The following is a 14446-nucleotide window of genomic DNA, read 5'->3' as shown; positions in this document are numbered from 1 at the left end:
GAGTCACCTTTGGAAACTAGTTCCTGATTGGCTGCCGTTATCTGACTTATATTATATGATATTATGTTTATTGGCACTAATTAACAAACCAGCCATTACCTCATTTTTTTTTAAGAAGATCATATATATGCTCCTTTCTTTGGGACATTTATCTATTCTATTGAGATTATTTTGGACAGAGACGAAATGGATTTATTGTGTGTTTATAGATTTTTATTCTTTTGTTAATATTGTCTTGATTGATTTGCACTTCCCATCCCACCCGAGATGAATACCTTATCTTGTATTAGCCTCATAACCTTATGGTGTTCCCCCCCCCTCCCCCCCCCCCCCCTCCAGTGCCCTCGGCCCCCACTGACCTCAGTGTCCTGACCAACCCCAACGGCCTGAGCTGGACCGTCAGCTGGAGCCGCTCCAACACACCAGGCAATTATTACCCTCCTACCCCCGACCCCTCTGGTTCACTGCCCGCCGGTCCAGCCCGGGCTGGGACCCTTTAGCTGGCCTACAGAAGGGCCCTTATCTTGCCTTTAGCAGGTCTTTAGCTAGGCCTTTAGCTGGGCCATTAGCAGGCCTTTTGCTATAACTTTAGCTGGGCCTTTAGCTGGCCTTTAGCAGGTCTTTAGCTAGGCCTTTAGCTGGGCCATTAGCAGGCCTTTCGCTATAACTTTAGCTGGGCCTTTAGCTGGCCTTTAGCAGGTCTTTAACTAAGCCTTAAGCTGGGCTATTAGCCGGCCTTTAGCTGGGCCTTTAGCTGGCCTTTAGCAGGTCTTTAGCTAGGCCTTTAGCTGGGCCATCAGCAGGTCTTTAGCTGGGCATTTAGCTGGCCTTTAGCATGTCTTTAGCTATCATTTTAGCTGGCCTTTGGCTAGGCCTTTAGCGTGGCCTTCACTGGGCCATTAGCTGGGCCTTTAGTAGGCCTTCGTCTCTCTAAACGCTGCTTGTGCCTGCAGCCCTGACGGGTTACCGTGTGACGAGCCACGGGTCCTCCGTCGAGGGCCAGCGAAGAGACACCCTGGAGGAGCTTGTGGGTCCGGACCAGACCTCCATGAACCTGGAGGGCCTGAGTCCCGGGGTGGAGCACGAGATCAGTGTGGTGGCGGTGAAGGGAGACCAGGAGAGCAAGCCAGTGTCCACCACCGTCACGCCAGGTAGGACCACCATCTACTTCCTGTTAGCATAGCGTCCATAGGCTACCGTGGCCAACTTCCCTTCTAATAGTATCCACGGTTAAACCGAAGGACGCCATGCTAACTCCCCTGTTCTCACGGTGACACAAGGTAGGTCTCCAGGATCCTGAGGCACCTCTATGCTAACTTCCTGTTAGCATGCTGTTTTTAGGCTAGCTAGCTGAACTCCCTGTTAGCATAGCATCCCTAGCAGGAGCAGGACTCAAAGTGACGCATCATGAGCAGGTAGACGTTAGGGCATCTTGGTCAAGGATGCCTAAGGACATATTGGTTCACAACAAGAACCATTCGTCTGGGAGTCCAACACCTCACCACGAGACAATCCTGCCGCGCTACTTTAGACTGAATCTCACTCATTTGCACACCTCTACTAACATTGGCTGAATTTAGTTTTACCAAATGTCGAGCATATGCATGCAACTTTGAATGTGTTATAGATTAGATTACCTTTGGGAATAATTATACTTACATGTTGGAAATGATTTAATTCATCCCGTGAGATTTAATCATAATTTAGGAGTTGTATGATAATGACTGTACTTGGGAATTGATAACTCTTGTTCATTTCAGCATGGCTACTGTTTCACTTAATGCTGTTTCTGGGTGTTTAAATGCTTTAACAAGAATGGGAATTAATTTAATTTAATTCTTAAAGACAACGTGAAATGAACACAAACAACCATCTCACCTTCACTTGCATATAGACACATTTTTTTCGACTGGGACAATATTTTCCCATGGGCTGGGCACACCATCTTCCACCAATATAAACACTATGGGCATCATCTACTAGGACACAGAGCCGAAGTCCTTGTCATCTCCCAAACATACGCAGATGAGTGCATACATCTTTGGCCTCGCCAACCCCACCATAAAACCTAATTCGAATCTAATACACATCCTTGTACACCATCAACTTCACGTTGTCTTTAAACCCTCACTGAGACTTCAATGGGGCTTGGTGCACGGTGATGCTTAACTGTCTTAATCTCACCGCCCCTCTGCACGCGCCCCTCTCACCCTCACCCCTCCAACCCTCACCCCTCCACCCCTCAAACCAGCCATACCGCCGCTCCGCGTAGACTTTGTGGACATTACTGACACCACCATGGGCCTGCGCTGGACCCCGCTGACACACAGCGCCGTCACGGGCTACCGCATCACCGTGGTAACCGTGGGCGGGAGCCAGCCCATCGTGCGCGACACGGTCGACCGGTCCACGGGCCGCTACACGTTGGTGGGCCTGGAGCCCGGCGTGGACTATGACATCAGTGTCGCCACGGTGACGGAGAACGGCGAGAGCACGCCGGTCACACACACAATGCACACGCAGACGGGTGATTTAACCGCTTCTACTGACTACCGGTTGGGGGGGGGGGAACGGGAGGGGGGGGGGGGAAGGGGGTGATGGAAAATAACCAGAACATGTGATTGCACATAAACTCCTAATTGACATGTAACATGAGCTAAACCTATAACCTTTAACATGCACATTGAAACAAGCAATATTAATATGCATGTAACGCATGCATCGATATGCAAAAAATCGCATGCAATAATAATGAATGCGCAGATGTTACAGCCAAGCCTTCATTTTGACAGGAACGTGTTTATGTTTAGTCAGATTAGGTTAGCCACTCCTCTCTAAGCCTTGATATACCTTCACCACGGAGGGGTAAAGCGTTGGTTTCTCCCCGCCCATGGCAGCTAGTTACAGTACTTAACTAAACAGGGGTCGCCCCCCTGCCAGTTCCTCTTTAATCCCAGCTCTGACCCGCTGCTGTCACTAAACCGCCCCCCCCCCCGCCGCTCGCAGGCGTCCCCGCTCCGGAGAACCTGAGGGTCGGAGGGGTGGGCGCCGACCACATGAGGGTGACCTGGACCATCCCCAGCGTGCCCACGCCCAGCCAGATCTCCCGCTTCGTGGTGCGCTACCACCCGGTGGCCAGCGACGAGGACGTGAGAGAGATCAACGAGGGCGGAGCCACCAACACCGTCCTGCTGCAGAGTAAGGGCTTTCCTGTCACCGTTTTTTAACCCGCGGCGCTGTACTTCCCGTTCACTCCCTGTATGTTTCCTGTTGTACACTATACTGCACTCTTGTTACACTTCCTGTTTACTTCCTGTTTACTTCCTGTCCTCCACTGTACTGTAGCATCTGCTCACGTACCCTGAGCCACATGTGCACTTCCTGCATACATCCTGTTTACTGTACACGTCTGGTTCGGACATGAAGCACTTTGTTGCAGTCTGCAGTCATTTTTGTATCAATGATGATGTTGATCATCATGATATCTGTTTAAAGTTATAACTTTATATGTCTAGTAAGACACATATGCTCACAGGTTACAGGACTGGGTAAAACTGTTTCTTGCTGCACCTTCTTTTTCCTAGTTATTGTCAGTGATTAGACATTGGTGTGTTCCTCTTGTGGTCCCGTGCAGACCTCCTGCCCTACACCGAGTACCACATCAGCGTGGTGGTTGTGTTCGGAGACCGAGAGAGCGTGCCGGTCACAACAACACAGAAAACCAGTGAGTTGGACAAACAAAATAGCTGTTTTCGGTTCCTTGCGTGGTTGTGCATTTGTAGTTGTTCGTGCATCTGTGTGTAGCTCTGACCTCCCCCTTCCTCCACCTCCACCTCTTCCTCCCCACCCCCCACCACCACCCAGCCCTGGACTCCCCCACCGGTCTGGACTTCTCTGAAATCGCCACCAATTCCTTCACCGTCCACTGGGTGGCGCCCACGGCCGTGATCAGCGGCTACCGGCTGCGCTACGAGCAGGTGAACAACAAGCGGGTCAGGGAGGAGCGCCTGCCCCCGAGCCGGAACCACTACACCCTGACCACCCTGGAGCCCGATACCGAGTACCTGGTGTCACTGTTCGCCGTAAACGCCCGCGACGAAAGCCTACCTCTGACCGGCACTCAGGGCACTAGTGAGTACTAGTGCTGTTTATATACATATGTGTAAGTCCTGGGTTAAATTCCCGCAGCCCTCCCTAGCTGCAGTCTGTCTGCAAGCGTCAAAAATATGAAAAAAGATGGTGACACTCAAACTATGTTGACTGGGGCAGAATGTGGCCCGGGATGTACGTAGAGCGGAGTTGGCTGGAACCCGGAAGGTTGCCAGTTCAATCCCCGGCTCCTCCTAGCTGAGTGTCGAAGGTGTTCCTGAGAAAGACGCCTCACCCTGATCGCTCCCGACGAGCTGGCTGTTGCCTTGCATGGATGTCACCGCCGTCGGTGTGTGTGTGTGTGTGTGTGTGCATGAATGGGTGAAAGTTAGATAATATTGTAATGCAGTTTGAGCGTCAACTGGTTAGAAAAGCGCAATATAAATGCAGTCAATTTACCGTTTAACATTGAACAGCGTACTTATGGTTTCTTTGGCGACAGTGGTGACTATAACAGAGCTGTGTTATGTCTCCCAGCCTCGGACGCCCCCAGTGACCTGGCGGTGGTCTACTCTGAGCCCACCAAGATCAGCATCAGCTGGGACGCCCCCTCGGCCCCAGTGAGGTACTACAGGGTCACCTACGGGAGCGAAGGTACAGCCTGACTCAGTCATCAATCAGCAGTACAAAAGAACACGACACCACAATCTAAACAATACAAATAGCAGCAATAATAATCGACCGACCTTAACGTGCTCCTTTCCTTCTACTCTTCTGCCTCTCTTCCTTCGTCTCTCCCTCTCCCTCCCTCCTTCACCCCGCCTCCCACCCTCCTCTTGTTCTGCCTCTCTTCTCTCCTCTCCCCCTCTCCCTATCCCTCCCCCTTCATCTGCCTCTTCCTCCTTCTCCCTCTCCCTCCCTCTCCCTCCCTCTTCCTCCTTCTCCCTCCCTCTGCCTCTTCCTCTCTCTTCCTCTCTCTTTCTCTCCTTCTCTCCCCCCCCAGCTGGGGAGACCCCACAGGAGTTCACCCTGCCAGGCAGGGAGACCAACGCCACCATCACCGGTCTGAGCTCGGCCACCGACTACACCATCACCGTGTACGCCGTCAGCGGACGGGGGGACAGCCCCTCCTACAGCACCCCCGTCGCCGTCAAACACACCACCGGTGAGGAGCGGTTCAGGGACGAGTGTCCGACAGGGGACACTAGGGTTGGACGTAGGGGAATATAGCCAATCGACAGAAGGGAGTTCAGAGCCTTGAACTCATATTAAAAAAGCCACCGGCGTTTGGATTCAGTTGCAAACAAAGCCGTCAATGCTGGCACAATAATATTAATTGTAAGTTTTGCTAAAACGTCGCATTAAGACAACACGTACAAAACAAAAAACGAAATATTCAAGAAATAACAAAGGATGGTATATAAAACCAGCACAAACACACGATAGATGTTATTGTCTGAACATTGCAGAAAAAGGACCAATATTCTTCTTTCGGCCAAATCCCGTCCCCCCCAGTGTGAGTGAGTGTCACTGCTAGAGATGCGCTCTGAGACGCGACGTGTCTCCCTCCCCCAGAAATGGACAGCCCTGTCGGCCTGGAGGTCACCGGGAAGACCACCAACTCCCTGACCGTCCGCTGGAGCCCCGCGCCGGGCCCCGTCTCCGGCTACAGGATCTCCAGCACCCCCGAGAACCAGCCCAGGGACACCTTCTCCGAGGTCCTGGGCCCAGGTGCGTTACCGGGGCGTCGGCTGGTCCTTTAGCCGCTGGAACCGGTTCTTGTTGTGGATACATACTTCTGTTATGTGTGTGTGTGTGTGTGTGTGTGTGTGAGTGTGTGTGTGTGTGTGAGATACAAAATATATAAATATGAACATATCACCATTTATTCACTAATATGTATAAAGTTAATACAGGTGACGTATCGCGTTCTTTTTGGGCCTCGGTGCCACCCTTACTCATCCTCCTGTCCTCTTGTCCGTCCTGTTCAGCCCAGACAGAGAGGACCATCACTGGCCTGAACCCGTCCACGGTCTACACAGTCCGGGTGTTCGCCCTGGACAAGGACAACAAGGCCTCCCCGCCCGCCGTGGAGACCGCCACCACTGGTTGGTGGAGACCTGGTCACATGACCAGAAATGGCCTTTGGTTTTGCTTGTTTGTAATGGACTGTGACATTGTGATAAATCTACACTGAATACTATTTGTACTGATATTAATGTTGATAAATGTATAATAACGCATATTACCAACAGTTAGGATTAAAATAAGAGTAACAACAAAAATCCTAATAATTCAACACAATAACAATATCTAGATATAGATATAATATTATATAATATTTTAAATATAATAATATATATAATAATAATATATATAATATTATTATAAATATAGATAATTACTATAATTACATTAACCTAACCCTACAGCAGTGTTTCCCACAGCACTGTATGGTTAAGGCGGCCACCTTAACAACAATAGGGCCCCACCTTGAGTACCAATGTATAAAAAAATAATTATATATATGTCTAATTATTATATATTATTATACATATATATATATATTTTTTTTATTATTATGCAAAGTAGAAAACTCTCGTAGGGAATGAAAACATACTTCCATCAGGTATAAGAAATAAAGACAAACAATGCAGCAGTAATACCGTTCACCACAACGGTCGTGCCACACCCGGAGCCCCAGGGGGCCACACCCTCACCCCCTCTCCCTGCGTCCGCAGACATGGACGCCCCCAAGCAGCTGAGCTTCTCCGACGTGGACTCCACCTCCATGCGGATCTCCTGGGCGCGTCCCAGCGGCACCGTCTCCAAGTACCAGGTGATGTACTCCCTCCCCGGGGACCGTGAGCGGGAGCTGCGCCCGGCCCCCCGCCCCGACCAGAGCACCGCGCTGCTCCGCGGCCTGAGACCCGGCACCGTGTACACCGTCAAGGTCATCGCCTACCAGGACCGCCGCCCCAGCCGCCCGCTGGTGGGCTCCCAGGCCACCGGTAGGAGCAGGGCAGCCGCCACTCAGTCCGGACACGCACACACAGAGGGGCGCACGCCTGGCACATGCACGCGCACGCCGCGCACATACACACCGCACACCGCGAGCACACGGAATGCAGATACACACACACGCAGATGCACGGGCGCGCGTACACACCGCACGCGTACACGTACAAACCACGCAAACATACACACACACACACACACACGCATACACACCGCACACGCACGTACACACAAAGGCACACACCACACAGCCATACATACATACATGCGCGTGTATGTACACACCGCAAATACACACCACACACACACACTTGCCCTTTTTGTTTGTACAAAACAAAGGGGGATGCGAACAAAAATGTAAAAACGACTGATGATTCTTCTTAACGACTAGAAGGTTCTTCCTCCTCAACTCCCTTCTTAATTTGGCAGCAATCCTGGCATTCTGATTCATCGTTTTGTCCCGCCGTTGTCTTTCCTCTCTCCATGACCCCCCCAGCCATCCCCGCTCCCACGGACCTGAAGGTGGACTCCCTGGAGGCCACCACGGTGGTCCTGTCCTGGCGCGCCCCCAACTCCCAGCTCACGGGCTACCGCGTGGTGTTCCACCCCAAGGACAGCTACCAGGGGCCCGCCAAGGAGCTGAACCTGGCCCCCGACACCACCAGCGCCACCGCCAGCGGCCTGATGGTAGGCCCCGCCCCCCGCCCACGTCTCCCCTCCCCCTTCTGTCCTGGCCACGCCCCCCTTGTGTGCTGCCCTGCCCTTCGACCTGGCGCCCGCTAATTGTGGAAGCTAGGAGTTTTTATTCCTGTTGTTTCATTCCTCAATATGACTTGTGGGTGTGTGTGTGTATGTGTGTGTGTGTGTGTGTGTGTGTATGTGTGTGTGTGTGTGTGTGTGTGCATGTGTGTTTTTCAGGTGGGAACCACGTACATTGTCCAGGTGTTTGCGCTTCAAAACACTCTCTCCAGCCAACCATTAACAGAAGAAGTCACCACACTGCAAGGTAACACAAACACACACACAGACACACACACACACAGACACACACACTCAGACACACACACACACACACAGACACACACACACACACACACACAGATACACACACACACACACACACACACACACACACACACACACACACACACACACACACACACACACACACACACACACACAGATAAACAAACACACGCCCAGCGCCTTGAGTCTGACGCTGTCCCCGCCGTGTGTAGAAGTGAGCGCTCCGCGGCAGCTCGTCGTCAGGGAGAGGACAGAGAACTCCTTCACTCTGGTGTGGCGAACCAAGATGGAGCCCATCTCCGGCTTCCTCATCATCACCACGCCCGTGGACAGATCCAGCGGCCCCGTCAGGGAGGTGGTCCCGGGAGACAGGAAGCAGTTCACCCTGACCGGTAAGGTTCGAGACTGACCGAGACTGATTAGAGATGGGCCGCGTGTTTCCCTCGTTGACCACCCCTCTGGTTCCCCCTCGCTGCTGAAGGTCTGCAGCCGAACACCGCCTATGAGATCGCCATGTACACGCTGAAGGGGGACGCGAAGAGTCCCCCCTACATCATCACTGAGACCACAGGTACGGCAGCACACAGAGATCGACCCCCTACACACTCGCTGAGACCGCAGGTGCGGCGCGACACAGAGATCGCCCCCCTACACACTCGCTGAGACCGCAGGTGCGGCACCACACAGAGATCGCCCCCTACACACTCACTGAGACCGCAGGTGCGGCACCACACAGAGATCGACCCCCTACACACTCACTGAGACCGCAGGTACGCTACCACACAGAGATCGACCCCCTACACACTCACTGAGACCGCAGGTGCGGCACCACACAGAGATCGACCCCCTACACACTCGCTGAGACCGCAGGTGCGGCACCACACAGAGATCGACCCCTACACACTCACTGAGACCGCAGGTACGGCAGCACACAGAGATCGACCCCCTACACACTCACTGAGACCGCAGGTGCGGCACCACACAGAGATCGACCCCCTACACACTCACTGAGACCGCAGGTGCGGCGGCACACACAAAGACAGTCCACTCTAGGGATGGTCACCCATTCTATTAATTGACATGTTCATGTAAACAGACTAGTATCTCTTAGTTTTTACCTTTGACGTGTTTCGACTACTTCCTGCAGTCTTCTTCAGAAGCGTCGGATGTTGCTGTGACGCTTCTGAAGTAGAAGTAGTCGGAAAAAAACGTAAAAAGAGATACTAGTCTGTTTACATGAACCTATAAATTAAACAAGTTAGACTAAATGAACCTTTTCGAGTTAGTCACCAATTCTCTTTCATATCGATTATAATAAAGGAAAAACAAAGCACAAATAAAATAATAAAATGTTAATACATGAAACATATATACATCAAGGATTCGCTTATTTTTACTTTCAGGTTTTAATTGTGTTTGCATCAAATAAATGTCCATGTTTCTGTGTCTCAGCCGCGCCGGCGTTCCTGCCCCCGACCAACCTGGAGTTCTTGTCCTTGACCCCCACCAGCGTGTCCTTCCGCTGGCAGCCCCCCTCCACCCGCTTCAGCGGGTACTTCGTCACCTACGAGGAGTCCGGCGGACCCCCACGCGCACTCAGCCCGTCCCCCCACGCTGGCCAGAACTACGCCACCATCCACGGTACCCTGTGGTTTCTCTCTCTCTCTCTCTCTCTCTCTCTCTCTCTCTCTCTCTCTCTCTCTCTCTCCCCATCCGAAACCACAATGATGTCAAACCTCAGCATACTATGTTCTGTCACAAGTGGGTGGGTCCCACCGAGCTAGTAGGATAGATAAACCAGCCTACCTAGTGGTGAACCGGTAGGATATAGACCAGCCTTCCCAGTAGACTGTACCAACTGGTAGGATAGACAGACAGACCAACCAGCCGGCCTAGTGGACTGTACCAACTGGTAGGATAGACAGGTCAACCAACCAGCCGGCCTAGTGGACTGTACCAACTGGTAGGATAGACAGACAGACCAACCAGCCGGCCTAGTAGACTGTACCAACTGGTAGGACAGACAGGTCAACCAACCAGCCGGCCTAGTGGACTTTACCAACTGGTAGGACAGACAGACCAACCAACCAGCCGGCCTAGTAGACTGTACCAACTGGTAGGACAGACAGACCAACCAACCAGCCGGCCTAGTGGACTGTACCAACTGGTAGGACAGACAGACAGACCAACCAACCGGCCTAGTAGACTGTACCAACTGGTAGGACAGACAGACCAACCAACCAACCGGCCTAGTAGACTGTACCAACTGGTAGGACAGACAGGCCAACCAACCAGCCGGCCTAGTGGACTGTACCAACTGGTAGGACAGACAGACCAACCAACCAGCCTACCACTGGACTGTTCAGTTTTGAAATGGCTTGTGACGACTGTTCAACATCACATCCCGTGGTGGCGACCTAGGGGCCCTTCATTATAAAGGGCCCCTCCCGTGCCTTGCTGAAGGCCCTTGAGGGGGGTCGGAGTGGGACTGGTGAGGTCTGACTCTGTGCACTGTGTTCCTCCAGGCCTGAGACCCAACACCCGGTACCTCATCAAGATCTACGCCGTGCAGAACCACCAGAAGAGCCCAGCCCTGGAGGGCAAAGTCAACACCAGTGAGTGCTTAAGCTATACACACACACACACACACACACACACACACATACACACGCATACACACACAAACACACACACACACACACACACACACACACACACACACACACACACACACACACACACACACACACACACACACACACACACACACACACACACACACACACACACACACACAAAATATGCATGAGATCAAACAATGCAGCAACTCCACACACCTAGGAAACAGCACAAAGGTAAGTATGCACTTGCGTGCGTGTGCCTATGTGTGTGTGTGTGTCTGGTAATGCACACAATTTGCATAACAAGTGTATGTACTTCTAAAGGTACTGTGCTATACACTATATGCAAGCCCATCAGACTTGAGGCAGGTTTTCACAGAATGATAGTAGCCTACAGACAGTCAGAACTCTAACTGACACAGCAAGTAAGTAATCCAAGCATTTGGAATTGTGGAGTACTGAGTACTACTGCAGAGATAACACCACCTCTGTAACACTAGAGGCTGTGAATTAAACAATCAGTGGATACTGTTTATTAGGAAACTTCAAACAGTATCTGTGATTTTGAATGCCTTCTGGAAACACCATTCAAAACATCCCCTGTGTGTCGACGATACTTCTCAAACACCCACGGTGTTGCACAAGAGAAACATCGCCCCCTGCTGGCCGCGACATGCTACTGCGCCCCCCTGCCGCTCCCCAAGTCTAACCTGCCCGCTAACCCTCTCTGCCCCGCATAGAAGTGGAGCCCTCGCTTATCCCCACCAGCCCCGAGGAACCCGACACCTCCGACATCCTGGTGACCTCCAGCGGCCAGCCGGGCCAGGACGGCCACGGCCAGGGCGTGGAGTACGAGTACAGCGGTACCGGGGGCGGCGGCACGCCCCAGCCCCAGCGCGAGACGCTGGTGCTGCTGCCGCTGCCCGACCGTGACGGGAACCGCATCCCCGTGGTGGAACCCCAGCTGCCCGCTGTTAACCCGTATGCTTTCATAGAGAGGTCCACCGGGCTGCCCCAGGAGGCCCAGACCCGCACCACCGTTCGCTGGCCCGCCTACCGCCAAAGCACCGCCTACCTGGTCACCTGCCGCCCGCCCTCCCAGAGTGGGGAGACGGAATTCCAGGTGAGCGAGGCAGTAGGCCTGCCGGCGTAGCGGTGGTAGTGGGGGTGTGATTGCTGGGGGCATTAGAGATGGGGCATAAAAAAAAAAAAAAGTTTGGTTCCTGTTGGTTGTCAGTTGAGGTCATGGGTAGGTAGGGAATTTATTTTATTTTTTTATTTTATTTTTTCCAGCGGCAGCGATTGATAGGTAGGTTGTTTTCATTTAAAAACGAGAAAATTCGCTCATCCTTGTACAGAATGAAGAGGTGCTGTACCAAAACGTAATTATAGTTTGCATCAAAAAAAATGTATAATTTTAAAACCCTAATTTTTATTTATTTTTTTAAAGCTCATAACATAATTTGGGTCACACATAAATTGACAGGGTCGGTCGGAAACCGGAACCAAACAAAACATTTTTTTAGGCCTGGACTTCCGCCCTAGCGGTTGAAGTGAAGGTATGAGAGGGGGGGGGGGGATATGGTGGTGGTATTAGAGATGGGAGTTCTAGGTGAGCGAGGCAGTAGGCCTGCAGCCTCGTGGTGGTAGTGAAGGTGTTTGTTGGAGTGTTATCGATGGGGCATGAGAGTAGGACTACCGTTTGAGTGAGACACTCAGTTTTGATGCCCAACGAGTGTCGAGAAGCCCCGGCAATCAATGAGTGAAGCGCTTCATCGAGGCGTGATTGATTCAGTGATGCATCTCGTCTCGTCGTGTGTCAGATGCGTCTGCCCAACACCGCCACCGGCGCCACCCTGGTGGGCCTGAGCTCTGGGTCTCCTACAACGTCATCGTGGAGGCACTGAGGGGGCTCCTGAAGGAGAAGATCCTGGACACCTACATCACCGCCGGCAACTCAGGTGAGACCAGAAACTAGGTCCTGCTTTCATGATATATCTCAACACCCCAGTACTGACTGCCGATTTGGAAAATGGCATGTCGAGCTTCTCTGAGAGTCTTTCGGGATTTCCCTGAACCTTAAATTCTGGAACTATTATAATAATATGATTTAAATATTATTGTATTCTAATCACTCCCTACTCTCTCTCTTTTTCCACATCATAACCTAATCAAACCACCGCTCCCGCTCTCTCTCCTCTCTCTCTCTCTCTCTATCTCTAGCTTCGTTCCCTCTCTCTCTCGCTCCCTCTCTCTCTCCCTCTCTCTCTCTCTCTTCTCTCTCTCTCTCCCTCCCTCTCTCTCTCTCCCTCTCTCCCTCCCTCCCTCTCTCCCTCTCTCTCTCTCTCTCTCTCCCTACTCTCGCCCCTCTCTCTCTCCTATCTATCTCTCTCTCATCTCTCTCTCTCTCCCTCATTCCCTCTCACTCCCTCCTCCCTCTAGCACCTCTCCCCCTCTGCAGTCAGCGAAGGCGGGGCTATGGCAGCGACTCCTGCTACGACGCCTTCACGGCCACCAACCACGAGGTGGGCGCCCAGTGGGAGCGCATGTCCGAGACGGGCTTCAAGCTGTGGTGCAAGTGCCTGGGCATGGGCAGCGGCCACTTCCGCTGCGACTCCTCCAGTAAGACTCACTCCCCCACAATGCAGCGCTGCACCAAAGGACTGTAGTGGATAGGAATATGAGCCTCAGCGAGGTCGACTGTTTACACACACAACCGTCAGGACGTCGTCCATTTTGTGTTACGGTCGGCACCATTCGTTGAGATTATGCATATGTATATAATAATACATATACAGTATATAATACATAAATGTATTATTTATATAATACATAATATGAACCAGTGTTCATATGATTTAAACAGGTTTTAAGGTCTTCATGAGAGGAAAATTAATCAAAACAACAAAGAAAAATGGATATTATAGTATATATACATGTAGTTCAGAATCGCCAATCATTTTAATGAATATAATAATATGATTAATAGTATTCATGTATAACAAACTGTATAATAATCATGATCAATCATGTTAACAACATGATATATGTGAATAAATACTAATACACACAAGAATATTAACCCCGTCCCCTAACCAACGCTTTATTTCACCCCAGAGTGGTGTCATGACAACGGCCACAACTACCGCGTGGGCGAGAAGTGGGACCGCAAGGCCGACAACGGCCACATGATGAGCTGCACGTGTCTGGGAACGGCAAGGGCGAGTTCAAGTGTGAACCGCGTAAGTTCCTGGTTCGATTCCCGGGGTGGTGTGTGTGGGTGTGTGTGTGGAGTTGCGTTGGATTGGGTGTGTTGCGCGTGTTGTGTTGTAGAAGATGATGTGTGTTTTGTTCTGCCTGTATTGTGTTGTGTCTTGACTAAGCTGTGTGCGTGTGTGTGCGTGCGTGCGCTCGTGTGTGTGTGTGCGTGTGTGTGTGTGTGTGTGTGTGTTTGTGTGTGTGTAGATGAATCGGTGTGTTACGATGAGGGCAACTCGTACAATGTGGGCCAGCAGTGGCAGAAGGAGTACGAAGGAGCCATCTGCACGTGCTCCTGCTTTGGGGGACAGCAGGTGAGACACGACCCTACACCAAGACACCTATCATCTATTCATTGATTATATATTATCTATCTATGAATGGGGTTAGCTAGTAGCAGAGAAGGGGCATAGGGGTTAGACAGTACAGACAGG

General features: G+C 51.6%; 1 protein-coding gene across 1 annotated transcript in view; it reads left to right on the top strand.

Annotated features, from left to right (window-relative positions):
• The window catches only part of LOC130403937 (fibronectin-like), a 27052-nt gene extending 12741 nt beyond the window's left edge, over positions 1-14311 (top strand). The window contains 22 exon segments of the mRNA XM_056608485.1: positions 340-426; positions 954-1151; positions 3007-3198; positions 3635-3724; positions 3865-4131; positions 4627-4743; positions 5093-5254; positions 5665-5820; positions 6081-6197; positions 6831-7100; positions 7604-7794; positions 8026-8113; positions 8346-8525; positions 8615-8704; positions 9586-9774; positions 10659-10748; positions 11495-11877; positions 12578-12629; positions 12632-12715; positions 13216-13376; positions 13872-13996; positions 14220-14311. Coding sequence (XP_056464460.1) covers positions 340-426; positions 954-1151; positions 3007-3198; positions 3635-3724; positions 3865-4131; positions 4627-4743; positions 5093-5254; positions 5665-5820; positions 6081-6197; positions 6831-7100; positions 7604-7794; positions 8026-8113; positions 8346-8525; positions 8615-8704; positions 9586-9774; positions 10659-10748; positions 11495-11877; positions 12578-12629; positions 12632-12715; positions 13216-13376; positions 13872-13946 — 3239 coding nt within the window. The 3' untranslated portion in view covers positions 13947-13996; positions 14220-14311.
• Positions 14312-14446: the final 135 nt, after the last annotated feature.

This window comes from Gadus chalcogrammus, chromosome 14 (genome assembly GCF_026213295.1).
Source record: "Gadus chalcogrammus isolate NIFS_2021 chromosome 14, NIFS_Gcha_1.0, whole genome shotgun sequence".
Taxonomy (NCBI): Eukaryota; Metazoa; Chordata; class Actinopteri; order Gadiformes; family Gadidae; genus Gadus; species Gadus chalcogrammus.
Note: the sequence above shows the minus strand (reverse complement) of the source record. Positions and strands in the feature narration are given on the sequence as shown.